The sequence below is a fragment of the Pollicipes pollicipes genome, unplaced genomic scaffold (assembly GCF_011947565.3).
Source record: "Pollicipes pollicipes isolate AB1234 unplaced genomic scaffold, Ppol_2.1 Scaffold_3447;HRSCAF=4054_pilon_pilon_pilon, whole genome shotgun sequence".
Taxonomy (NCBI): Eukaryota; Metazoa; Arthropoda; class Thecostraca; order Pollicipedomorpha; family Pollicipedidae; genus Pollicipes; species Pollicipes pollicipes.
This window is the reverse complement of record NW_023596297.1, coordinates 14,933,360-14,958,269: the sequence shown is the minus strand read 5'-3', so window position 1 is coordinate 14,958,269 and position 24,910 is coordinate 14,933,360. Positions and strand designations below refer to the sequence as shown.

General features: G+C 59.4%; 1 protein-coding gene across 1 annotated transcript in view; it reads right to left on the bottom strand.

The window, feature by feature from the left end:
• LOC119092179 (copper-transporting ATPase 2-like) overlaps positions 1-23,140 on the bottom strand; it is a 28,178-nt gene extending 5,038 nt beyond the window's left edge. The window contains 20 exon segments of the mRNA XM_037215156.1: positions 760-947; positions 2,162-2,281; positions 2,585-2,739; positions 3,062-3,242; positions 4,342-4,501; positions 4,927-5,124; positions 5,564-5,664; positions 6,218-6,376; positions 6,940-7,048; positions 7,308-7,448; positions 7,967-8,200; positions 8,695-8,943; positions 9,908-10,069; positions 10,561-10,579; positions 10,581-10,722; positions 11,242-11,381; positions 11,696-11,723; positions 12,158-12,293; positions 13,638-13,799; positions 23,003-23,140. Of these exon segments, the coding sequence (XP_037071051.1) occupies positions 760-947; positions 2,162-2,281; positions 2,585-2,739; positions 3,062-3,242; positions 4,342-4,501; positions 4,927-5,124; positions 5,564-5,664; positions 6,218-6,376; positions 6,940-7,048; positions 7,308-7,448; positions 7,967-8,200; positions 8,695-8,943; positions 9,908-10,069; positions 10,561-10,579; positions 10,581-10,722; positions 11,242-11,381; positions 11,696-11,723; positions 12,158-12,293; positions 13,638-13,799; positions 23,003-23,140 (2,922 nt within the window).
• Between the last annotated feature and the right edge of the window lie 1,770 nt (positions 23,141-24,910).

Genomic DNA, 24,910 nt, shown 5'->3' with positions numbered 1-24,910 from the left:
GCGGCACTGGGTTCGAGTGCGGTACAGGGACCGCCAGATGTGACGCCACCTGGGCTGGACACACACGGTCCGTTCGCGAAAGAGGTATATGTAACAGGAGCCTGCTCACTCACATGAGGCCTTTCATCATGAGAGCAGCTGGAGCCGACACGCGATAGCATGCCACGCAGCGCTCATGGCGCGGCGCGCGGCTTACGTTTGCTCGTGGTGGTGTTACGTTTGCTCGTGGAGAAATATAATAAGGTATTAACATTTCCTTGTGTTAAGGAGTGTGCTTAATTATGTGTTTCGACAGTTTTGCATTCATATACGGACATCTTATGGTATTTGGTACGTCATTGCTATGATAGAGGGTATACTATTAGTATGGTCACGACATCGCATGACATATTGTCTGGCCATATTGCATATATGAATGCAAGCTGATAAAAAGCCGCACAGTGCATGAGGAAAAACGCACCGGTTCGCTGCATAACGCAGCTGGAGTAAAAGGACCATTGACGAATACCCCCGTCTGACGCAATCACCAACAGCCGTCTCTCGCTGCACAGGTGGCACGCCAGCAGAGGTCACGGACGCGGCAATGCACCAGCGTGTATCGATGCGTCCCCTCTCCCACCACGCATTCACACAGGCGCCACATCCCAGACAACGGCACACCAGCATGCTGAGAGTGACGACCCAGCACGCCGTGTGAAGGGAGCGGAACCAAGAGGAACGCGGCGACAGGGAGGGAAGGGCACCGCGGCGGCCGGTCACCTTATGCGACGGCAGGACCTCGGCGAAGACGCGCGAGATGCCGGCCTGGCGCGCGATGGCCGCTGCCGTCTTCTGGTTGTCGCCAGTCAGCAGCACGACGTCCAGGCCCATCCGCTTCAGCGTGTACACGGCCAGGTGCGCCTCCGGCTTCACCGTGTCAGCCACGGCCACCATGGCCACCAGCACGCCTGATGTAAGAGGACATCATCGGGTCACGGTAGGCCTGAGGTCGGAGGACGTGGTCAGGTCACGTCCGCCTGAGGTCAGAGGACGTGGTCAGGTCACGGCACGCCTGAGGTCGGAGGACGTGTTCAGGTCACGGCACGCCTGAGGTCGGAGGACGTGGTCAGGTCACGGCACGCCTGAGGTCGGAGGACGTGTTCAGGTCACGGCACGCCTGAGGTCGGAGGACGTGGTCAGGTCACGGCACGCCTGAGGTCGGAGGACGTGTTCAGGTCACAGCACGCCTGAGGTCGGAGGACGTGGTCAGGTCACGGCACGCCTGAGGTCGGAGGGACGTGGTCAGGTCACGGCACGCCTGAGGTCGGAGACGTGTCAGGTCACGACACGCCTGAGGTCGGAGGACGTGGTCAGGTCACGGCACGCCTGAGGTCAGAGGACGTGGTCAGGTCACGGCACGCCTGAGGTCGGAGGACGTGGTCAGGTCACGGCACGCCTGAGGTCAGAGGACGTGGTCAGGTCACGGCACGCCTGAGGTCAGAGGACGTGGTATCAGTGGTCAGACGGGGGTCCCTGAAGCGGGTTAGCGGTGAGACCGGCGCGTGGGTGGTAGGGGATAGGGGCGCTCGGTCGGAGCTGACTGGCTAGGGCGGCGGCAACAGCGAGGACGGCCGGTCCAATAGGCCGGTCCAGTGAGTTCGTCCGGACTGTACGACCAATGCGTCCTTTCCTGCCTCGAGAGTACCATGATGTAAATCGCGCATGAGTGTCCGATGCAAACGACGCGATAGACAAAACGCAAGACGACTAGGCGTCGGTCGATCAGGTCGGCGGCGTTCCCCACAGCGGCGACTGAGCCCCCACCCGCAGTAATCCGGCAAACGGAGCCCGAGTGGGCTCACTGCCCACCGCGGCGGGGAGCGTCACAGCACGGACCGTCGGGGTGGGGGCACCGCCCACACCACGGGGACAGTTACGGTCGGGGTCCTTACGCCGTCCTGTGACATCCAGTCCTCGGCGCGGACGTTCAGGGTCCGCCACCAGGTGAGCGGCGGGCACACACTAACCGGCCCCCTCACCACCGTCACCGAGGTTCACACACAGGCACCCGAGACTCACCAGACACCTCACCGTCGCCTCTTACGCCCAACATCCGCATCCCACGTCGACACAGCCGAGCAAACACCGCCTCCCTCCACTCCCCCACCGCGCTGTCACTGACCGTCGACGGCGCACAGGATGGCGGTGCGGCCGCGCTCTTCCTGATCCCGCATGCCGGCGTCGACGGCCGCCGGCACCTCCATGCCGTTTTGGCGCATCCATTCGCGGTTCCGATCAGCACCTGGCGGCCGACCCGGGACAGTGACGTCAGACCGGCGGCCGGGCCCGCGACAGTGACGTCAGACCGACGGACGGGCAGCGCCGACGCCAGCGACAGCGGGGCGGCGGCCACGACGGGTGACACAGACACTACAGACGCTCACATAGATGAGACAGTAGCATTAGCCTTATACTACTGTCTCATCTATGTGACTAACGTTCCTCACTAATGCACTGAACAACTTAAAACAGACGCTCCATCGAGTATCAGCCAGGGTCCTCAGGCCCAGACTCACTTTTCAGCTGTTCATGTCAGCGCAGCCACGTTTGCAGCCCAGCTGGCACTGGTGGCGGCCGCCACGCGGCCGGGTGAGCACCTCACTGACCTTGTACTCGCGCTTCTGCGCCGCGTTCAGGTCGAGCAGGTCATCGGCCGGCGGCCGGGCGGCGCCCACCTCCGGCAGGAACTCCACCGTTCGCCTCGTGCAGAGTCAGCGCCGCCTTGCTCGCCGGCCCGGTACTGGTAGCTGGCGACACAGGCGCCCGCCGAGGTCACGTGAGGCCACGCCCGGACGACGAACAGGAAGCCTGGGCCCCCTGATAATCACCTTGACATGTCAGTGAACAACTTCTTGACACTGCATCATCACTAAAAAAACAAGTTAAGTTCCTGACGCGCGATGAACTGATGACCACAGTTTGGATAACTGACGGCTAACTGGCCAGAGGTTGGCCGAAAGCAACGCAAACACCCGTCCAGAAACCACATCAGCTGCTCCCATGGCCCCGACGAGCCACGTACCCGGTCGGCGGCGAGAGCTGGTTCAGCAAGTTGGTGACGGCCTCGGCTCTCTGGCCGGCGGCTACCAGAGCATCGATGTAGAGACGACGCAGCTGACGCCGAAGCCGGACACCGCCTGGAAGCCGTTCGCAGGTGCCGAGCGCGTCCACCGACAGCGTCTCCTTGACGAAGCGCACGATCGCTGCAGGCACGCGGATGGTCAGGCCGGGGTTACCGCGTGGTCCGGGGGCGGGCGAGGGCCGAGCGCGGAGCAGGTGGGCGCGGCCTTACGAGTGACGGCAAGGAGCACCTTGGAGGTGCAAGGAGCACCCCGCGTTTCTCTGCAGCGAGGGTTACGTCCGTTTCGGGTCCCGGCTCCTCTAGTGCGTACCCCTCCCCCCCCCCCCCCCTCCCTCGGCTTGTTCGGTCGCGCGCCCCAGAGGCGAGCAGACACCGGCGGCGGCCGTCCCAGAACGAGCAGACACTGGCGGCAGCGACCTGCCGACGGCGCTGTACGCCTCCTGTGACCTCGACCGGAGCCCGAGACCTCATGTCACTCGACTGGGGTTCGGTCAGTGATCTGCACCTCATCGCCGGGGGCGCGACGGGTCTTACATTCCACCCGAAGATGGAAAACGAAAATCTAACGATTACTGGGCCGCATGTGTTCTTTTCGCGCCTCGTCGGTACAAGTTTGTCACTACTGAATTGAACGCTTAACGCGTGTCGCTAAAGTCGATTATAACCCTGCGTCGTGTTTTTATGCCATTATAAAAGCTTGCGTCCAAATAAGCCCGGAATTCGAAATGCTCTACAACAGCCATAAATATGCGGACATGACACATCAAATGTCATAAGGGTCTCCGACTGTGGCCAGAATTGTCAGTGTCGCCATTCCACGTTGGATGCTTGGCAGTAGATGTTATTACGTAGACGTTCATTGAGGGACGGTGCTGGCCGGATGCAGGGTAACGGACAATGTACACCCATGCTGGAAATGCCTCATGTGTCAGCTCACCAGCCAATGGCTGTCAGAGAGCCGGATCACAAGCGCACGTGCAAAACACGTCAATGTGACAGTGACACGATGTAGTCAAATCTGCATCAAGTCCGGTATGCCATAAACCCAACTGTGAGCTACTGAACAGAATCGAGAGAGGAAACGAACGCCACACATTTCCCCCGTCGGCAAGACAGTGCTGGTCGCAGCACACTACTCAGCCAGCCACAGTCGCGAGATCTCCCCCCTCAAGCATCTTCTTCTTGTTCTTCTCCTCGTGTCGTTACCGCGCCCCTCTTACCGTGCGCGATGGGGTGCTCGCTGCTGGCCTCCGCTGAGGCGAGCAGCGCCAGCAGCCGGGCCAGCGGGCAGGTGACCTCGTCCACGTACACCGCCAGGTGGGTCAGAGACGGCAGGCCGCGCGTAATGGTGCCGGTCTTGTCGAAGACCACACTGCGCACCTGGCGGACGGGCGGAGAAACACCACATCAGACGGACAACGGATGGACATGTCGAACACCGCACTGCGCACCTGGCGGGATCGGGGCCACACCCGGCCCAGCCCACCGCCCCCTCCGCCGGCGCCACACTCGGCCCAGCCCGCCTCCTCCTCCCCCAGTGCCACACCCGGCCCCGCCGACCCCTCTTGCCGGGGCCCACGTGTACCTGACGCGACCGGTGCCACCCCCGGCCCAGCCCATCGCCCCCCTCCATCCTCACCACACCCGGCCCCGCCCACCCCCCTCTCCCCGGGCCCACAATGTGTGCCTGACGCGACCGGTGCCACCCCCGGCCCAGCCCATCGCCCCCTCCATCCTCACCACACCCGGCCCGGCCCGCTGCCCTGCCCAGCACCCCTCCACCGGCGTCCGCGCCATCAGCCCACCTTGTGCGCGTTCTCCAGAGCCTCCGCGCCTTTGATGAGGATGCCATTGAGTGCGCCGACGCCGGTGCCCACCATGACGGCGGTGGGCGTGGCCAGGCCCAGCGCGCACGGACAGGCGATCGCCAGCACGGTCAGCGCGAACCGGAACGAGAACTGGAAGATGACCTCGTCGCGCGTCTCGCCGTGCACCGAGGTGCCCTGCCGGCCGGAGGTCGCGCCGGTGATGTCAGCCGCGCACCGCGAGAAATGACCACGCGGGTGTGGAGCGGGACAGACGGCGGACTGCCCTGCGTGGCGGTCGGTGACTGGGCTCGAGTGGCCTGGGAACGCTGAAGCGGCAGGGAGAACACATCAACACAGGGCCCTGGGCTGACTTTGACAGCCACCGGCATTAATGACAGCCATCTTGTATTGAACATCTGTTGATTTTTTAGAGAATCGCACACAGACCCGCAGAAAATTTCACACAATCAGCCGGCGTTAGAGATACAACCACCCCCAGCGCAACGTAAACAGCTTCGATCAAACTCGAGGGGGATTTTCGGCCAGCTCTGATTCAAAGCCGGCCGGTATCGAGCGCTTGAACCCCGCACCGTCCGCCGCTGACTACACTTGCGACGGGCATGCGAGCGCTCACGTTGAAGTGGGGGTCGATGTAGTGGATGTCGACGTATCCGGCGATGGTCCAGCCGATCAGGGTCGTCACCGAGACGGACACCACGATCGGGATGAAGTAACCTGCCATGGGACCGGGAAAACTCGTTAGCGGCTCCGCTCCACCGTTCAGCAGCACCGGCCCGTGCTATCCGAGGCACAGTCTGACGCTCGCCAGTTTGTGCAAACCCATGGCAGCCAAACTACGCTCCAGACCGAGTTATTCAGCGGCAATCGTAACGACTGGTCCAGTCGAAAGATTCCCACAGCGAGGAGCGAGCACACCCCACGAGTGCGGCTCCTTCTGCATAGCTTAACACGTGAACAGTCCTCTACAGGCGCTGGGCACACCAGCTAGGCCAGCGCACGGGCGAGGTGGGCGGTGCGAGGGGGCCGTGAGGTGGCCATGCTGAGGTCCGTTGCTAACTCAGCCTGCCTTCCGCCGTGCTGGCCGGCCGCTGGCAGCTGGACCGGTACGCGTTGAAGTCACGAGGACAACGACAGAGAAGAGGCGCGACCACCTCCTGCCGCCCAGACGACAGGCGTCGGCCGTTGTGCCAGTGCACGGACAAAGGAGAGCACGGAGGGTCGGCGCGGTTCAAGATGGTCCAGGCGGAGGTGCAGACCGTCGACCGACCTGCCACGCGGTCGGCCAGCTGCTGGATGGGCGCCTTGCTGGTTTGCGCCTCCTCCACCAGCTGCACGATCTGCGCCAAGGTCGTGTCCTGGCCCACGTGCGTCACAGTCATCAGCAGGGTGCCGTTCTGGTTGATGGCGCCGCCGATCAGCTGCGAGCCTGCCGGACACGGCGTCAGACGCAGGTTTTAGCAGGGCAGGGCAGGGCAGGGCAGGGCAGGGCAGGGCAGGGCCTCATGGAGGGGCACGCTGGCCAGCGGACCACGAGCTAAGGCAACCAAGGCTGATAGCGGGCCGCCCATCTGGGTACGACTGAAGGTCCCTGAGTCCCAGATCAGGCCGATGGTCGCGCTATTGTAGCCCCTGTCAGCGGATGACAAACGTGGCGAAAGGGTCAACATGGTTCAAGCACGGCCCTTCAGAAGAGCTACACAAACAAGCTGGGCTGTATCAAAGTAGACACTGGTCAAACACACCAGCATCAACACAGAGAGCTATCCCGGTACGATGCACACACGAACAGCATAGGACGCCGCGACGCCGCCCGGCCTGCGCATCGCACGGGCCGAGGTCAGGCCAGCTCAGACAAGCCGCCCAAGCGTCTCTCCAACTGACCGAGCAAAAGGTCCCTCCATCGCCGTGCCCATGCTTAGCTTCAGCGCACTCCCCCCCCCCCCCCCCCCCCGCGAACGCCTCGCCCCGGCTGGAGCGGCCGGCACTGACCTGGCTTCTTGGCGACGGGCATGGACTCGCCGGTGATGAGGGACTCGTCGCAGAGGGAGTGGCCACTGAGGACACGGCCGTCCACCGGCACCTTGGCGCCGGGCACCACCTGGCGGACACACCACAGTCAGGCCCGCCGCTGAGGACACGGCCGTCCACCGGCACCTTGGAGCCGGGCACCATCTGGCGGACACACCACAGTCAGGCCCGCTGCACACAGGCACCGCTGCAGCCGTCGTCCGACGGGCTTTCATGGTGTCAGCCGCTTGCAAATCGCATTGTCTCCTCCCAGTGACACGCAACGCGTCGTTTCAAGTCTCGCCAACGAGAAGCTCCGCTGCCATCAGCGTGGTAGCATCGCTGCCGACCTTGAGGATGTCGCCGCGGTGTACCAGCTCGACGGAGATGCTGTCCTCTGTGAGCACCTCCCTGTTCTCCCCCAGCGTCACTAGCACCGCCTCAGTGGGCTGCAGCGAGATCAGCTTGGCCAGCGCCTCAGACGTCTTTCCCTGAGGGTAAGCGCGCGATGTCCGTGTATGTGGTGTTCGGGTGCACGGGGAATGGAAACCGCCGAGCAGCGCCAATGCTCGCGGATGGTGAGGAACGGATACAGCGGCTGAACGGAAGGTGCGTCCGAAAAGGACGGCGACGGCAGCGGCATCTACAATTTTATGAGATTATGTGAACTGGCAGAAAATCTGGGAGAGAACGATCACCGCATTGCATGCATGGGAGCAGCCACCACTACCACAAACCACAGCATAACGTGATTGCAAAAATCACCTACTAATACTACAATCCACTGAAACCACAAGTATGACTACCACCAGGCGTAAATCTCATAATTCATCCCACAATCCTCCCCTACCGGTCGTCGTGCCCACTGTCCACAGCATCGACGCTCCACCCTGTACAGTGCTTGACCACCACCATCGCCCCCCCCCCCCCCCCCCCCCCTCTGACAGCCCCAGCCGCCACAACCCATGCAACGCGCGCACCCCTAACAGCGCCGACCTCGCGCGGCCACCTTAGCAATGTGCTCGAGCCACCGGCCCAGCGAGACGAACACCAGCAGCATCGGCGGCGTGTCGAAGAAGGTAAGCGGGCTCGCCGACTCCTGCAGCAGCATGGCCGCCACCACCACGGCCACCGAGTACACGTACGACACGGTCGTGGCCAGCATGATGAGCACGTCCATGGAGGCGGCGCCGTGGCGCAGCGACTTCACCGCCGCCACGTAGAAGTGCCGGCCGCCGATAAACTGGGGGCGAGGCGGGGCGTCAGCGCCGCACGAGCACGCCGTCAGGCACGGCGGCATGCGACAGGGACGGAAATGGGCTCCTGTGGCAGGGAGCAGGATGCACGCATTGTGGGTGCAAGGCCGTACGGGTGCTTTATTCAGTGTCTGCAGCAGCACTGGTCCATCAGCGTGGGCTGAAGGCCGGGAGTGTTCGACTCGGCGAGCATGTGCAAATGAAACACGCTTGGGTAGATCCAGCGCCGACGCCCAAAACAAACGGCATACACGAGATGGTAACCCATACGGGACGGGCCAGACACTCGAAGCCACGTAGACCCGAGCAAAAACATATTTATTTGGACTGAATGTGGATGCCTAAAACCGCCCAAGCAGATCAATATACACGAGCGCCTCCCTTCACTCCGGAGCCCACCACGAAACCGGTCAAAATCCGCCCGTCGCCGCCCGCACCCCGGTCCAACCCAGCCGGCGAGGCCACGCGACCCCGCCCTCACCTGCACCGGCGTCGAAAGGATGAACATGAGCAGGTTCTCCATGGAGAGGCCGGGCACCACGCAGCACATGCTGCCATGGCCGAGCCGGCGCATGCGCACCATGAAGAACACCATGATGAGCATGCACGGCACGCCGAAGAACAGCGACACCAGGAACGAGTTGCGCCACTTGGCGATCTCCTCGCGGTGGTCCAGGTACGACGCGCTGCCCTGCTTGCCCGAGCGGAGCGCCGCCTCGAAGCCCAGGTCCTGGCCAGAGAGGCAGACAAAGCCGTTGCATTCTACTGCATTGCAGATACAAGCCGCGCGGTTGCGTCGTGGTGTGTTGAGAGAGGGACCCTACTGCTGCTTCAAGCGGCCACAGGCGGGCGCCGTTGGCCAGCCGGGCATAACGTCAACAAGTCCCTTGAGTTTGGACGATCATCAGGCGGCGGGGGGAGCGGAGAAGGCCAGCTGACGGACCGGAGCGCTCGGCGCCCCGCACACCCAGCTTGTGCCAACACAGGTCAGCCATACGTCCCGGGGCAACCCCGGGCAACACTCCACGGCCGGCTGAACACGGCCAGCACTACATCATGTCCTTCACAATGGGCGTGCAGTGCTGCTCAGCCCGTCAGCAGGACATCATAGGCGGTGGTGACACGGCGCTACGCCCCGGGACAGCACGCCACCTGCGGCCGGCTGTGCAGTCGGCACGACAAACCGACACCCCTGAAAACCTCACCATCTGTGGCGGGATTACGAACAAAGCCGAGGCAACAGGGCAGTACCGACATGTCACTCCTGACACCACTGGTGCCTCAGCACCTGCCGTTCTTACGACGGCTCGCTGCGACGCCTGTTTTGTATCGCAAAATGATTAGAAATACTCCGCGGGAATTATCGTGTTTCAAAGTAGTTCTAGATAGCTGTCGGTCTATCTTCAAACATGTCTGTACCTCAGCGTCGTGGGCCGCAGCGGGCTGTCCCTGCCCGGAGTCTCTGAAGGAACATGAGGGTAACGGGCAACTGGCAAATCCGAGCGCTCACACGAGTCGGCCCACACCACCACCCAGCCCGAGTCACTCCAGCGCCACCCAGCTCCGCTCGCCACTCGCCCTGCACTTCCAGCGGGTCGCGCACCACCGACCAATCCAGCGCCCTGCCACACTTGTCAACAGGACCCGCTGGCCGGTGCTGGCCCCGCCACCGCCCACCGCCGCCGTCGTCTCACCTCGATCGCCTGGATGATGTCTCGCGGTCCCGTCTGGCCCGGGTCGAACACGACCCGCCCGCGCTCCGTCGCCAGCGCCACCGACACGGACACCACGCCCGGCCGCCGCACCACGTTCGTCTCGATCGTGTGCACGCACGATGCGCAGGTCATCCCGCGGATCTGCCGGCCCGGGGTCAGGGGCGGTCAGGGTGACGGGGTACACATCCGGGCTGCTGCCAGCTGACGCGCGCCACGGCGGCGGGCCGGCGGCCAGCCGTAACCGAACACAAACGCTCCCAATTTGTGCCGAATCAAGGGACGGCTTTTCATTCAGCACTCGTGCAGAATATCTTCGCTGACAGCACCTTCATCAGGGAAATGGGCTTCATTCGTGACCGGCGTTCGCCGCCAACTCAGCGCGCTGTCCCACACTCAAGCCCACGCCCACGCCCACACCCCCACCCACGCCCATGCCCACGCCCGCGCCGCTTGGGCGTGGGCGTGGGCGTGGGCGTGGGCGTGGGCGTGGGCGTGGGCGTGGGCGTGGGCGTGGAAATGCCTGAAGGTATTTCAAGATGTAACCGCAATAAACTGAACTGAACTGAACTGAACTGAACTGAACTCCGTGCACGAGCGTGTGCCACCGCGTGCCGTGCCGCCACGCCGCCTACCTCGAGGTCGAGCGTGCCCTCCGGGCTATGGTTCTCCAGCAGCTGGGGCCGGGAAGCCAATGTCGGAGATAAGGCCGGCCACCTGCGAGGGCAGCAGCACAGCCGGGTCGTACTGCACCTCGGCTTTGCCAGCCAGCAGCGCCACCAGGATCGATTCCACACCTGTGGCCGCGCGAGGGGCGGTCAGCACGAGCTTCGGGGTGCACCAACTACAATGGTCACACGGCGGGTCAGCATGGGAACGAGCCACTGTTTGCGCACTGGAGAGGTGGCTTCCCCTACCCTTCGACCTACGCCCAAACGGTACCACGGTGCGACTGAATGCCAACAGTGCGAAGAGAGGAACGGGAGGGGATTCCTTGAGCCGACGGACGCCCAAGCCACCAGGCTGAGCTTGTGATGCTGGCATGTTGACCCTACCGTTGCGGGGTTCCTTATTGTTCGAGAAGCCAAACACAAAACGTTGCGCCTTCCCGCACCTACAACAAATTACGAGTCAAAAGTTTCGTCACTGCGCCTTCTTCAGCGCAATGTGCACACGGCCACAAGCGCACTTTATTGATTCGGTTACGCACCAGTCTGCCAACCAGCCGCACCTCATGAAACCCGACCCCACGCCCGCGCCCGCGCCTGCGCCCGCGCCCGCGCAAGCTCCCGGCACACAGTCGCAGCCGTACTCACCGTCCACCTTGTCCATGTGCTTCTCGATGGCGCTGACGCAGCTGGCGCACGTCATGCCGCGGATGGAGACGGTGCACGTCTCCAGCTCGTCGGCCGCCGAGCGTGTCGACTTCCCTGGACTGACGGCGTCTTCTCCGGGCCTACGGGTGGCGCTCTGCGGCGAGCGCGGCGGCTTCGGCGGCGAGCGCGGCGACTCACCCGGCGCGCGGGCCGAGAGCAGCGCCTGCCGCGGAGGCGAGTCCGACCGGCCGTCCGGCCTTGTCCTGCGCGGGTCCTGGGGACGCGCAGAGGTGTGAGACGGTCGCTGGCCATCCATGGGCCCTGGGGACGCGCAGAGGTGTCAGGCGACTGTCCACAGGCCCTGGGGACGCGCAGAGGTGTGAGGCGGCCGTCCACGGGCCCTGGGGATGCGCAGATGGTGTGAGGCGGCCGTCCACGGGCCCTGGGGACATACAGAGGTGTGAGGCAGCCGTCCACGGGCCCTGGGGACGGAAGGGCCCACTAAGCCGTGCGACCGCCACCGGAATCGGGGGGAGTGGCCAGGATAATGTGGCTGACAAGGCAGCGACACGCAGATGGACATGAGGACGGTCCTATGTCTACTCTGACCGGTCAAGTGTAGATATGTTTGCCGACCGAAGGCACCGAACGCTGGCAGGCATACCATCTACAACAGCTGCGGGCACACGTTTCCGTAAAAGATGTCGGAAGTTAACAAGTAACGACAAAACTTTGCATAGTTCCCCAGCCAAACTTGATCCTTTCATGTTAGAAATCCTTCACTGTAAAACGAGGGTCCACATCCCAGCTCAACGACAAAGACCACTGGCTGGGAACGAACGTGGAATACACCAACCACGCTGCAAGCCAAGACAAGATCGTTACCATTCCTCGACAGCACGTCAGTCATGCAGACCTGTGGAAGATCCATCCGACGGTGGCTTCACGGCGGCCCTGAACTTCCCGATGCCGTTGACGAAGTCCTCCAGCGTGCCGGGAGAAGTGACCTGCGGGTTGTAGGTGATGACACCCTCCTTGGCCTCCAGGTCCACCTGCGGAACGAGAATGCGCGTCAATCCGAGTACCTGATCGAGCGAGGTGCTGGCGACGTCCTTCAGAGCGAGCGGCCGCTGATGGCGGCACATCGGCGGAATGGCCAAACGCTGGCAGGTCCACACGTCATCACTGCTCGCAGACGGCGGTCCCGCCAGAGGGCACAGCCCGCAAAACGGGAACACTCCCGGCACGCGGGGAGCATCGCAACATCGACCACCGGCAGCAGCCGCTGTGGCGTCGACGTTTGGCGTGGGAACGGCCCCATCTGGACAACCCCACCACACGACCCATGACATAGACAGGAACGAGACGGGCCAGCTCCTCCCTGGCCGTGACGTTTCTCTGGCGACACCGGAGAAAGGCACGGTATCTGGGAGCGTGGCGGCCGGGCCGGCGCCGCGCTGCAGCCGGTCCAGGCCCCCTCCCCTCCGGCCGGCGCCACCCATATCCGTCCCGGCAGCGTCCCTCATACCGGGGAGCGCGGGCGCAGACTAGCCGGCGATATGAAGCGCAGACATTTCCATCAGCGCCGCTCAAATGGCGGCACTGGCGCGCCCGGGCATGCGACGATCACTGAGCACGTGCATCTGCGCCCAGACCACGTACGGGACAGCGGGCAGCGCCGCTCTGCCCAGAATATTTTTTGTTCGATGCTCACGACTGTCGAGCCGTGGATTCCCGGCTTTCCCGGCTGGTTCATGGCGGCGGGAATTTAGTTCAGGGTCTGGTCGCGGCACTGCGACGTTACGCGAACCCCACTTACGTGTTTTGAAGTATCCCAGCAACGCGCGGTAAGTTAAGATCAGTAACGTGTTTTGTGATGATCAAACGCCCTTGTCACTCCAAGGCCAACGGCTGTGAATAATTGACTTCTGTAGGAAGGCGCTGCCGTTGGGCCGGTCAGGTCACTAGGGGTTATATTTGTTGCGCTGCTTGAAGCTGGACTCGCCAGCAAGTGGCCTGGCTCGTCATTACGGAACGCTAATGGAACAATCCAATGTGCTTGAACAATGATCAGGCTACGCATGAGGAAACGGGTTCTTAGGTCTCTAATTGCATCCAGTGGTTCCTCTGGAACGCTCGAAAAAGTTTCTAACGTGTATGACAAAACGTTCAGGCATGATTCACGCACATTCTTAACTTTCAAATAAGGCTAGGCTCTCTATGATCTGGCGCATGACACTCCCTTCCCGGGTCATTGCGCACTTCAGTGTTGATCGGCACACATCGGAACGCGCACCAGACAGACGCCGGGCGCTGCTGGCCCGCCGCCGCACCTTCTCCGGACGCCACGGCGGCCACCACCAGGCGCCGTCGCACCCACCTTGACGCCGAAGCACCCCCGGCTGGGCGGCCACCTTGCCCTCGATGTTCCGCACGCACGACTGGCAGCTCATGTTCTCGATGGCCAGGCGGCACTGCAGCTCGGCGGCCAGGCGCGCCTCGAAGCCCATCTCCTCCACCCAGTCGATCAGCTGCTGGTCGGCGAGCTCGGGCGCCACCTCCAGCCAGCCGCGCCGCCGCCGCCAGGTCAAACGCGCACGGCGCGCACGCCCGGCCGCCGCCGACCGTCGCCTCGATGTTGCGCACACACCGACTGGCACGTCATGCCGCCGATGTCGAGCACGACCGTGCGCGAGGCTCCGTCGCCCGCGCCGTCGCCGCCGCCGCCGGCCGCCGCCGGCAGCGACGCGTCGAAGCCCATGTCGTCGATCATGTCACTGTCGGGAGAGGGAGGCGGGCGTCAGGAAAGCGCCGGCGGCGGCGGTTGTGACAGTCGGGGTCGTTGCAGCATGGAGAGAGCGATGTTAATGGGGAATACTGGCGATGAGCAGCAGCACCCGGCGCTGCTGTACGGTACACCCGCGCCCCCGGCCGTTGATCCCGGCCGCTGCCCCCGGCCGGTGTCAAGGGCTGTTGTCGCCAGCTCCGCCATCGCCGCGCCCGTTCTGCAGGCACGACCAAGGCGAACCCGTCCGGCGCCAGCGCACCGCTGCAGACAGAGGCAGCCGGGGACGGCAGGCGTCGCTCGTCCCGTCCCGACTGCAGCCGGGCCGGGATCACCGGCTCCCGGCCGGCTGCTGAACCCCACCGACGCTGGGGTGTAGATCACTCAGCGGGCAACGACATGCCACAGCACTGCCGCGAAGGTCAGTCCGGACGCCTCGTGGACGGGCCGGCCTGATACCGACATTCAAGGATGATGATCTATTAGAACAATAGCAAAAAAACGTATGATCGTTGCCTATACTACGCAGCGCCCGGCAAGGCATGCCTGTATGAACCGCCAAGTAACCAAGTACCTGAAGCGGCCGTAAGTCCAAACTATCGTCAGATCGCCATCGCCTGTACACGATCGATTTCCGGGTAATTTTGTCCCTCTACGTCACAGGAAGGTATGACGATAAGAAGATGCCGTGCGTTGGTAACCGGTTTTGCAGTCTAAATTACAAGGAAACGTTCACGACTTAAACGCGGTCTACTTTACACAGTCCCTACAGCCGGCTCGTGCCTGACCCACGGAGGGAGCAGCCGAGCCTGGAATCAGCAAAACTCCAACCGAGTCAGAATGGAACGACTTCCTTCCGTCAGACCGAGTGGGATTCAGTCCACCGTATTTGCTTGAAACCGGCCCATCGCCATGCGACTCAGCTGGAGCGGGTTCGAGCACGAGCCTGCCCGCGCGTCTCCTGTGCAATGACACCCCGATTTGAAGCAGACCCGCCACGGGCAAATGAAACAGCAGCAACCATGCTCTCATTTAATCACATGTAACCGTTACCGCCAATGGCGATGTACGTTCTCAGTCCGCTCTTTAGTGACTATGTGGCCCGTCCAATACGCAGTGTAAACGGGAATAACACCACTTAGTTCGAAAACGAGTATTTTTCGCGCCGACGCAGCTGCATGCCCTCCATCTTGGACCTGACCAGGAAGTTGTGACGCGCGTGGGGCAGGCCATGGGAAATAGCACTGAAAACCCGTGGACCATGACTCAACAGCATGGAGAGCGTCATTCAACGACTTGAAATAATCGAGCATTTCGTAAGGAGGGCAGCGATGAGGGAGCAGCTTTGCTCCACTGGTGGCAGCCAAGATGATGGCGCCAATAATGCAAGAACCGTTTGTGCGTGGCTCAGTACAATCTAAAGTAAAAAACATATGCTGATAAGCGCTGTTGGAACCAACTGACATGTCTGAGAGTCACCCAGTTTAATTGTACTTTCGAATGGTCGAACCGATCCTCACTCTGTGTTTCACTTCACTCAGAGCTTTCAACGAACTGGCCAGGCGCTTGGTACGCGGACCCCGTCTTAAGCCAATATGCAGCACCCTCAGAAACCGGTCACGGAGAGGAAATCCAGGCTCCGGGACACGAAGCTGGCCGGCTTTACCCGTCCAGCAGGCGGCCCGCTCGCGGCCAAGCAGGAACGAGTCAGCCCCGTACGGCGTCTGGATGCAGGCAGCCGCAGAGCCCTCACACGACGGCTGAGACCAACCACAAGACCGCTGGGAACCGAGCCATCTGCTCACTATCCGCTCATGCAGTGTCGTCCGACAACGGCGCCCGTGTCGTCCGACAACGCCACTCGTGTCGCCCGATAGCAGCGTCCGTGTCATTCGACAACGGCACCCGTGTCGTCCGACAGCGGCGCCCGTGTCGTCCGACAACGGTGCCTGTGTCGTCCGACAGCGGCGCCCGTGTCGTCCGACAACAGTGCCCGTGTCGTTCGACAACATGCCGTGGTCGTCCGACAACGGCGCCCGGTCGTCCGACAATGGCGCCCGTGTCGTCTGATAACGTGCGCCCGTGTCATCCGACAACGGCGGGCCGCGTCAGCCGACGGTGGCGTCCGTGTCGTCCCGACAGCGCCGCAGCCTCACCTGGTCGGCCGCAGCCGCACGTATTTGGAGCGCACCATCGCGCCGCGTCACCTCCCCGCGCCCAACAACGGTACACTGACGCCGCGTGCAGACGGAGCGAGCCGCTGCCACCGTCGCCGCCGGCCGGGCGTGACGTGCCGCTGCTCCGGCAGCCGACTGGCTGCACGTGACGGCGGCCGGGGGCCGGCGCGGTCGCCGCCTCCCGCCTCCCGGCCCTTATCAGTGCGGCTCGGAGATACGGTGCTGATGTGGTCACGGCTGGGCGAGGGAAACTGGCAAAACCTTCAGAGGATGCGACATTTTAGGGAGACTGTGCGAATGAGGTTTTATCAGTCGCGCTCGACACATGCACTGCGATGCATACGGGGGTTGATATGTGACGGGCAAACAAACGGCCGACTAGACGAACCACTCGAGCAACGTTAAGGAAAGAGATGACAAACATTACGTAAGCCAACACGTACACCGCTACACGAACAGCTTAAAACTGCAACGACAATATAGTGACTTCCGGAGGCGGATGCACGCGTTGCATCATTCCCTACTGACATTTCGCACGAAGCCAGCTGACACTTCGCGCCAGGCCGCCTGACGCTCGCACCATACAAGCCGATGCGCAGCGTTGGTTTGCCGCGGGCGGTACGTCACCCCAACACATCACTCAACGTAAATCGGCGCGCCGGGCTGCGCAGGGTTGACGCAACGCTCAGCTCAGTTCGTTCAGTCAGTTCAGCTCAGCTCAGCTCAGCTCAGCTCAGCTCAGCTCAGCTCAGCTCAGTTTAGCTCGGTCTCCTCAGCTCAGCTCAGCTCAGCTCAGCTCAGCTCATCTCAGCTCAGTTCAGCTCAGCTCAGCTCAGCTCAGCTCAGTCAGCTCAGCTCAGCTCAGCTCAGCCTCAACTCCAGTAACGCTCACCTCCTCCCGCTGAGCCCCCACCGACCGCCGTGCGGGCCAAGCTTTACTAAATATAAAAACACCTTTGGTAGTTACCGTTATTAAGGGAGGCGAACCGGTCCTCGATAAAGCACTGAGTCCAGTTTCGTTGACAGCTAAAAGGACTTCAATATGCACGCGACAGAGGAGATTTCAGCGCTCATTTCATTCATCCTTATAAATCATTGGGTTATCAGCCCAGCTCTTAATGGTACGTTCAGGTTCCAACCTTGGCGTTGCTGTGGTTACAAGTCAGGGTCATTGAGGTAAGACAGCCTTCAGCAATTTTTGGAAGTATTGGATTTTAATTATTCTGGTTTGTATATATAGATATATATATATATATATATATATATCTATATCTATATCTATATCTATATACATATATACACACACATATATATATATATAATATATAATATATATATATATTATTATATATATATAATATATATATACATCACGGAATAGCTCTTTTCTTTAGAAAAGCCCACATGGTTTTTAGGAGCATCCTAAATATTTTTCTGCACGCGTATTAGCGAAGTCCCACGAAAGCTGTCACACTTCTCTGTTCCCGGCATTCAGAATCCTTAACAGCCACACAAGCTTTAATAGCGTACATGTCCCCTATGAGAAAAAACATCAACCAATGAGCGTTAAACTACGTGCGTAACATTCTCTAGTGAAGAACGCTGGCTACAAGCTTCAAATACCTGCACAAAGGTAAGTGCATACAAGCTAAAGTCACTATCAATATTGCAACGGCGGCTCTCCCCTCTTCGCTTCCTCTTGCTCTAAACTCCGACATCAACATTAGCCCAATCTGACTTCCTCAGCAGCGCCCGGCCAGGACAGCCTGGCGGAGGCCGCCAGCCCGCCCGCTCGGCGCCGTACCTGTGGGCGCCGTAGCTGACCGGCCGGTCCGTCAGCAGGGCGGCGCGGTCCCCGCGGGCCCGCCGGCCCCTTCCGCGGGTCATCGGGACCCCCACTCCGCCGCCGCCGCTGCCGGCGAATCGTCAACACCGACTAAGGGCGCGAGCGGGCAGCGTCGGCGGCGGCGAAGGGCCGCGCTCCGTCGCGACCCCCGGAGGTCGTGCAGCCATCGATCGACACCAGCACAAGGCGACGACCGCCGACAGCTGTCCGCGTCACTTTCTCGCGTGGAAGAAACGTCAGCGTTCGCGCCACTTCCTTGCGCAGACGGAACGTCATTGTCCGCGTCACTCTCTCGCGCGAGGGGCACGTCAGTGTCCGCGCCATTCTCTCGTGCGGACGGCACGTCAGTGTCCGCGCATTCTCTCGTGCGGACGGCACGTCAGTGTCCGCGCTACCGTCTCGCGCGGACGTCACGCTAGTGTGCGCATTACTCTCTTGTGCGCACGGAACGTCAGTGTCCGCGTCACTCTCTCGTGAGGGCGGCACGTCAGTGTCCGCCTCACTCTCTTGCGCGGACGGCACGTCAGTATCCGCCTCACTCTCTTGCGTGGACGGCACGTCAGTGTCCGCGCCACTCTCTCGTGCGGGCGGCACGTCAGTGTCCGTAACATTCTTGCACGGACGGCACGTCAGTATCCGCGTCACTCTCTTGCGTGGACGGCACGTCAGTATCCGCGTCATCTTGCGGCGGCACGTCAGTGTCCGCGTCACTCCTCGCGCGGACGTCACGCCAGTTCCAAGTTGCGGCACGCTGACCCGCGTTCCGCGATGTGTAGGAGCGGCATACCGATTGTGCAAACCAACTGACCAGATGTCTGTCTGCATGTTACGAAACATCAGTTTTCACCGTGTGGAATGTCAGTGCATGGTGGAAACGTTAGTTTGCACGGTGTGGGGCTAAGTACGACACCTAAGATGTCCCAAGGTCAGAGGAGCGGCACAATAGACCACAAAACGCATGAAAAACTCGTACTAGTGTATGATAAGACATACAAAGCTTGCGAATTCCCCCGGTGAAAAAAGCAAGCAAAAATGATCGCAAAAACTCACAAACGGCACATCGGATCGTTTCGCAGGCTTTCTAAACCGCAGGCTGACGGCACCACGACGTTAGACAGACCGTCAATTTTCAACTTCATGGAGCTTGCCTGCGCATACGCACCGCTCATATTCGTTGCGGATTCATTTCTTCGCGCATTCTTTGTTCTGGTTTAAATTTTTGCAAGCGAGTGCCTTATGCGATGGCAGCTCAGCTGAAGGCCCCAGAGTGGCAAAAGACACAAACTGCACCCGTGCAGCATAGGCATCGCGTTGCACGTTTGGAAACTTTACACCTGGGTCTGGTGTAAGTCTGCCCTGGTACAGGTGCTCTGCTGTGCCCCACAGCGATTCACACGCGCCGGTGCATTTAATTAAACCCGGCCGTAGAAAGTACGCGTGGACTGGTGTTTCAGAGACTCAGACGCTTCATTTTGCCAGCGCATGCCGGACGCTTTCTCGGTCCCGTTTGAGCACACTGGGGCAGTAAATAAGGGCACACACCGTAGTGTAATCAAAGGAAGTGCCACCATTCATTGCTCTAATAATTTGTTTGTGATGTCGCGATTACGTTGTACATCGTCGGATTGAAGTGACCGTCCATCGTTTTGCCGTCCTGCCACTTGCAGGACAGCATGAGACACGCAGGTGTGGTCACTTAGAGGGAATGCTTCACTTTTGAGGACATTGAAGCAAGCATCTGTAGTCGGTGTACCGTTTGCATTTCTAGTTTGATTTAGTGCTCTCTTCTCGTTTGTTGAGTCACTAAGTTTGTTGTATCTTGAGGTCTAATTTAGTGTTATTCAATCCATGCTATTTTCGTATTAATTTTGTATTGCTAATTTTAGTCTCTGTTCTGTCTGTTTCCGCTCTGTTTAGTTCTACGTCTGTCTGTCCGTTTCCGAGGTTTCGTTGTTTCCCTGTCAGCGTCCACGAGGAGTCGAGGCGCGGTGTTGGCGATGGGCGGTCATGGAATATAGTGCACCTGGAACCTCGGTGTCTTCGACGTGGCGGCCGTCCACACATCAGATATGATGAAACCAGCCTACTTCTAATTATCGGTAACTAATTATCTAACAATTTTTTAAAGTGAAAGATTGTTCTAGATCGCACCATTCTTTGTTTAGTTGTTTAGTAAATATGCCCCTCAATGCGTCATGGTTTGATTGCGTCATCGCACCTTACGCAACACTTATTGAGAGCCAATTGATGGCCGTTATATCTGGAAATCGCGCTCACGAATGCCAGGTATGAATATCTCGACAATTATTTTATGCATGGCCTTGATCGTCGCATGGCTTATGAAATGGCAGGATTTGAATGACTTGAATGACTTTGAATCATGACGTCGTGAATACCAACGTGACTGAAATACTCACCCCGATATACCCTTCCCATTTTTGCAGGCGTGTAGCCCAGAAACTAAAAGGCAGAATTGTGAAAAACACCGAAAGTTTTCCAGATGGCTATTCAGTTCAAACCTCCATATAAATGTAGAACACTACCTTAACCATAAAACCTTAAACGTTAAAATATTAAATATAAATCTTAAACGTAACCATAAACTCCTAAGCGTCACCTTAGCATAAAATCTTACACCATGCCACCCACCCGTGACACTATAATGATTGTAATCAGCCGAATAACGTGTCGTGGTCCATTAGCTAATGGATTAATGTAGCGGGGCTCGTAAAGCTGCACACCGACAGAAAACAACAGCTTTCGTTGATCTAGTTTTAATTTGTGCAAACGCAACTACGAACGAACAACACTAGAACAATCAGTGATTGTCCGCAAAGCTGTTTATCATGGCCTACGGTACAGACTTGGCCGGGCCAGACCCAACGAAGGAGCCTGGTGGCGCGGTCCCATCGTGCCGGCGCCGGGGCGGCGTGAGACCGGCGACAGGGCGACATGGGACGAGCCAGGTGACGGCCCCTCTGTAAACGCCGCACCGGCTGCACCCGACACTGCGTCTGCCGACGCCGGGCGCTCGTGAACGGTCGTGTCGGGCGCAAAAATCGACGTTGAATGCCGCGGAGACTCGCCAGGACACCCGTGCACACGGCACACAAACGACGGCATAGCCGGGTGCAGGCAGGCGTTACTGGCAGCGGCCGGAGTCGCAACAGGCGGTGAGTGCACACGGCACACAGCCGACGGCGTAGCCCAGTTAAAGACGCAGGCCGACACAGCGCCTGCAGGCGTGCTGAGCGACGGGTGCACACGGTACACAACAGAGGACAGTCGGGTGCACAGCACCGACGCTGGCAGCGTCCAGAACACGGAAGCGATCATTGCGCCTGGCACACCGCACGGTGCCGTGCGTCAATACCAATGCCGCCTGGGGGCGGAGACGTGCGCTGTGATCAACCGGTGCGCACGGCACGTACGATCGACGGCGACGGCGGTGCCGGGTGCAAACCCTCGGCAGACGCATGGTTGAAGGCACCCGGCGGGGACGGGCCTGACCCGAGAATCAGCTGTGGCGGCCGCGCCATTGTGACGCCGTGACGTGACGGTTTCTGAAGACCTGCCGCTGAACGCGCCGCCGCCGCCCCGCCAAGCGGAACCTGAGTGGCGGTGCGGCACTCTCCCGTCTCAGGGGCTGGCGCGCTCCAGGACACTCGCGCGTCAGACGCTCGACGCGGCGCGATGACTCGGACGCGGAGAGGCCCACCAGCTGTGTGAACGTGCACTGGAGCGGACGGCGCCAATCGCGAACGATGGGAAATTTCTCCGCAATGATTACCGTGGGTTGTGGATACAGTTCGAATGCACCAATGCAGCAATGGAGCACTACGACCTGCACTCGATCAATTCACAACATGCGGGTATTGTTCGATCCCTTCAGGTGACGCCACCGCCATCTAAAACGGCGCTCGTTCCCGGACCAATTGTAGCGTTTGCGAGCGTTACCAAAGCAGTGTGTGTGTCGTGTGTCATGTGTCGTGTCAAGTCGTGTGTCAGGTCGCAATCTGCGTCGAGTATGCAATCTGTGACGTGTTCGCAAGGTATACCCAATTTCAATACCGAAGAAGTCACTCTCGCTCATAAAAGTGAAGAACATAGCGTCCGGACGCCAGGGGCCCCGCGCACGGACTCCCCACAATGGCAGACAATGTGGCCTCATTCGTAAGAGCCAGATGCAGCAGATACACAACACACAGGGCAGCAGCATGGTAAGGAGGGTTCAAAGCATGACGCCGGCGTCCTTGCCACCCATCCCGGCCTTCCCGTCGCCACATCATGCGGCTGGCTGCCCACGTAGCCCACACCACACACCTAATCCATCAGCAGCCGTCTGTGGACACCTCGCGCGGCCGACGGCTACAGTACCGCTGCGGTATGCCCTCGTCCACACAGGTGCTGATACGCGACACCACCGACGGGTCAAAGGTCACGGTGACGAGGGCGATCGCTATCACAGCCCAGGTCACCAGCCGATACGTGGAAACTCCAGTGGCCGGAAGCCAGCCCGGAGAGCGTTTTCACAGCGGAACTGCGCGACAGTGAAAACACAACATCCGCTGGCAGAGGCCGGTGTGGCGCAGAAGTCTCTCGCCCACGTGGAGAGCCGGCGCTGAACAGTCAGGCGCAAGCGCGACAAACGAAATGCCCGTCTGTTCACAACTATAAATAATTTTGTCCCGGAAATACCGCGTCGTAGTGGTATTGCTGAGTGAACTGTCTTATTTCAAGCAGGGAGAGTACAAATTCGTGCAAAAGCTGACCCTGGTCCGTGACCCGACACGTTAAGGGAGCATGTTATCTTGTTATCGGCATGCATAATCACGGGCCACTCGTCCAAGTATCATCTAACGCGAAGCGCGCTACACGAATAAAAAACGGGGATTGAATATCACCAGCAAGGTTATCGGCGGGTCAGAGGTCAGCGGCGCCGCCAGTACTCACCATGCCTTGCGGTGAGGTCAGCTGCGGGTCGAAGGTCACGGTGGCGCTCTCGTCCGGCAGCGAGACGACGATGGAGTGGATGCCGGCGTTGTCGCCGACCGTCGTCTCGATGTTGCGCACGCAAGACTGGCAGGTCATGCCTGGAATGGACCGGGCTGCGCTTCAGACATGCTTTCACGCCCGACCGGCGGCCGCTCGATACAGGCAGGGACGGGTGGGATGTAGGTGAAGCGGTGAGCACCACTTAACACCGGCGCGCATACGCACTCAGAGGTAGGGGACAACCAGATACAAATGGATCCTGGAAATCCACGGGAGAACGCATCAGTTACGATCTATTATAGTGAGTGAGTGAGTGTCATATATATATATATAATAATATATTATATATATATATATATTCACGCCCGACCCGGCGGCCGCTCGATAAGGCAGGGCGGGTGGGATGTAGGTGAAGCGGTGAGCACCACTTAACACCGGCGCGCATACGCACTCAGAGGTAGGTGGACAACCAGATACAAATGGATCCTGGAAATCTCACGGGAGAACGCATCAGTTACGATCTATTATAGTGAGTGAGTGAGTGTCATATATATATAGATATATATATATATATATAATATATATATATTATAATATATATATATTATATAATATATGCCTATGTGTGTGTGTATGTGTATGTGTATGTGTATGTGTATGTATGTGTATGTGTGTGTATGTGTATGTGTATGTGTATGTGTGTGTATGTGTGTAGTGCATGTGTGTATGTGTATGTGTATGTGTATGTGTGTATGTGTATGTGTATGTGTATGTGTATGTGTGTATGTGTATGTGTATGTGTGTATGGTATGTGTGTATTGTGTGTGTGATGTGTGTGGTGTGTATGTGTGTGGTGTGTATGTGTGTGTGTGTGTGGTGTGTGTGTTGTGTGTGTGTGTGGTGGGTGTGTGTGTGTGTGTGTGTGGTGTGTGTGTGTGTGTGTTGGTGTGTGTGGTGTGTGTGTGTGTGTGTGGTGTGTGGTGTGGTGTGTGTGGGTGTGTGTAGGTGTGTATGTGTGTGTGTGGGTGTGTGTGTGTGTGGGTGTTGTGTGTGTGTGTGTGTGGCGTGCGTGCGTGGTGAGTGCGTGCGTGCTGCGTGGCGTGCGTGCGTGTGCGTGCGGCGTGCGTGTGCGTGCGTGCGTGTGTGTGTGGTGTGGTGTGTGTGTGTGTGTGTGTATGTGTGTGTTGTTGTATGTATATAGTAGCCCATAACTTTTCCAGTAATGCATAGAGCTGTTGATAAGTTGCAAACGCAACAAACTGCCATGCCATGGAGCCCGAGCACGAAAATACGCGGGAGCGATTCGAGCCCAGACTTCGCAACCATTATCCAGTAAAAACGAACAATGGGCATCCATCAAGAACTAGCCAGAAGAAGACAACTTGCACATCAAATTACTCCAGCGCATTGTTTGACAAAAACTCGTACATGAAACCGAGCGCATGAAACTGGGATGGTACGATGCGGAGATGATGACCACTGGTTCCGTGGCTGGCTTGAGGACCGCTCACAGCGTGTCGTAGGTTGTGAAACGCTGCATTCCATCACCTGCCCTCTTTTGTTCACCGTGGTCAGGTCATCGTGCATGCCGACGGTACGCAGTTCTTCGATGCGGATACTCAAGCCAATGTTGGCGACCTTCCGGTAGGGAAGGAAACAATGCTGAGCATTGCGCGTAACAAGTTTACGCAAAATTGTCTGGAAAAGGCTCTCGTGAGAATAAACCCCTCCCATAAAACTTCCTCGACTTTATCACAGCAAAATGTTATTTCCGCTTTGGACACGCAAAATTGCCACCTGATGTAGTACACGTTCTTGGTGTCACTTTTAACTTCAACTCAAATTGGAAACGACCAACAAATGCAC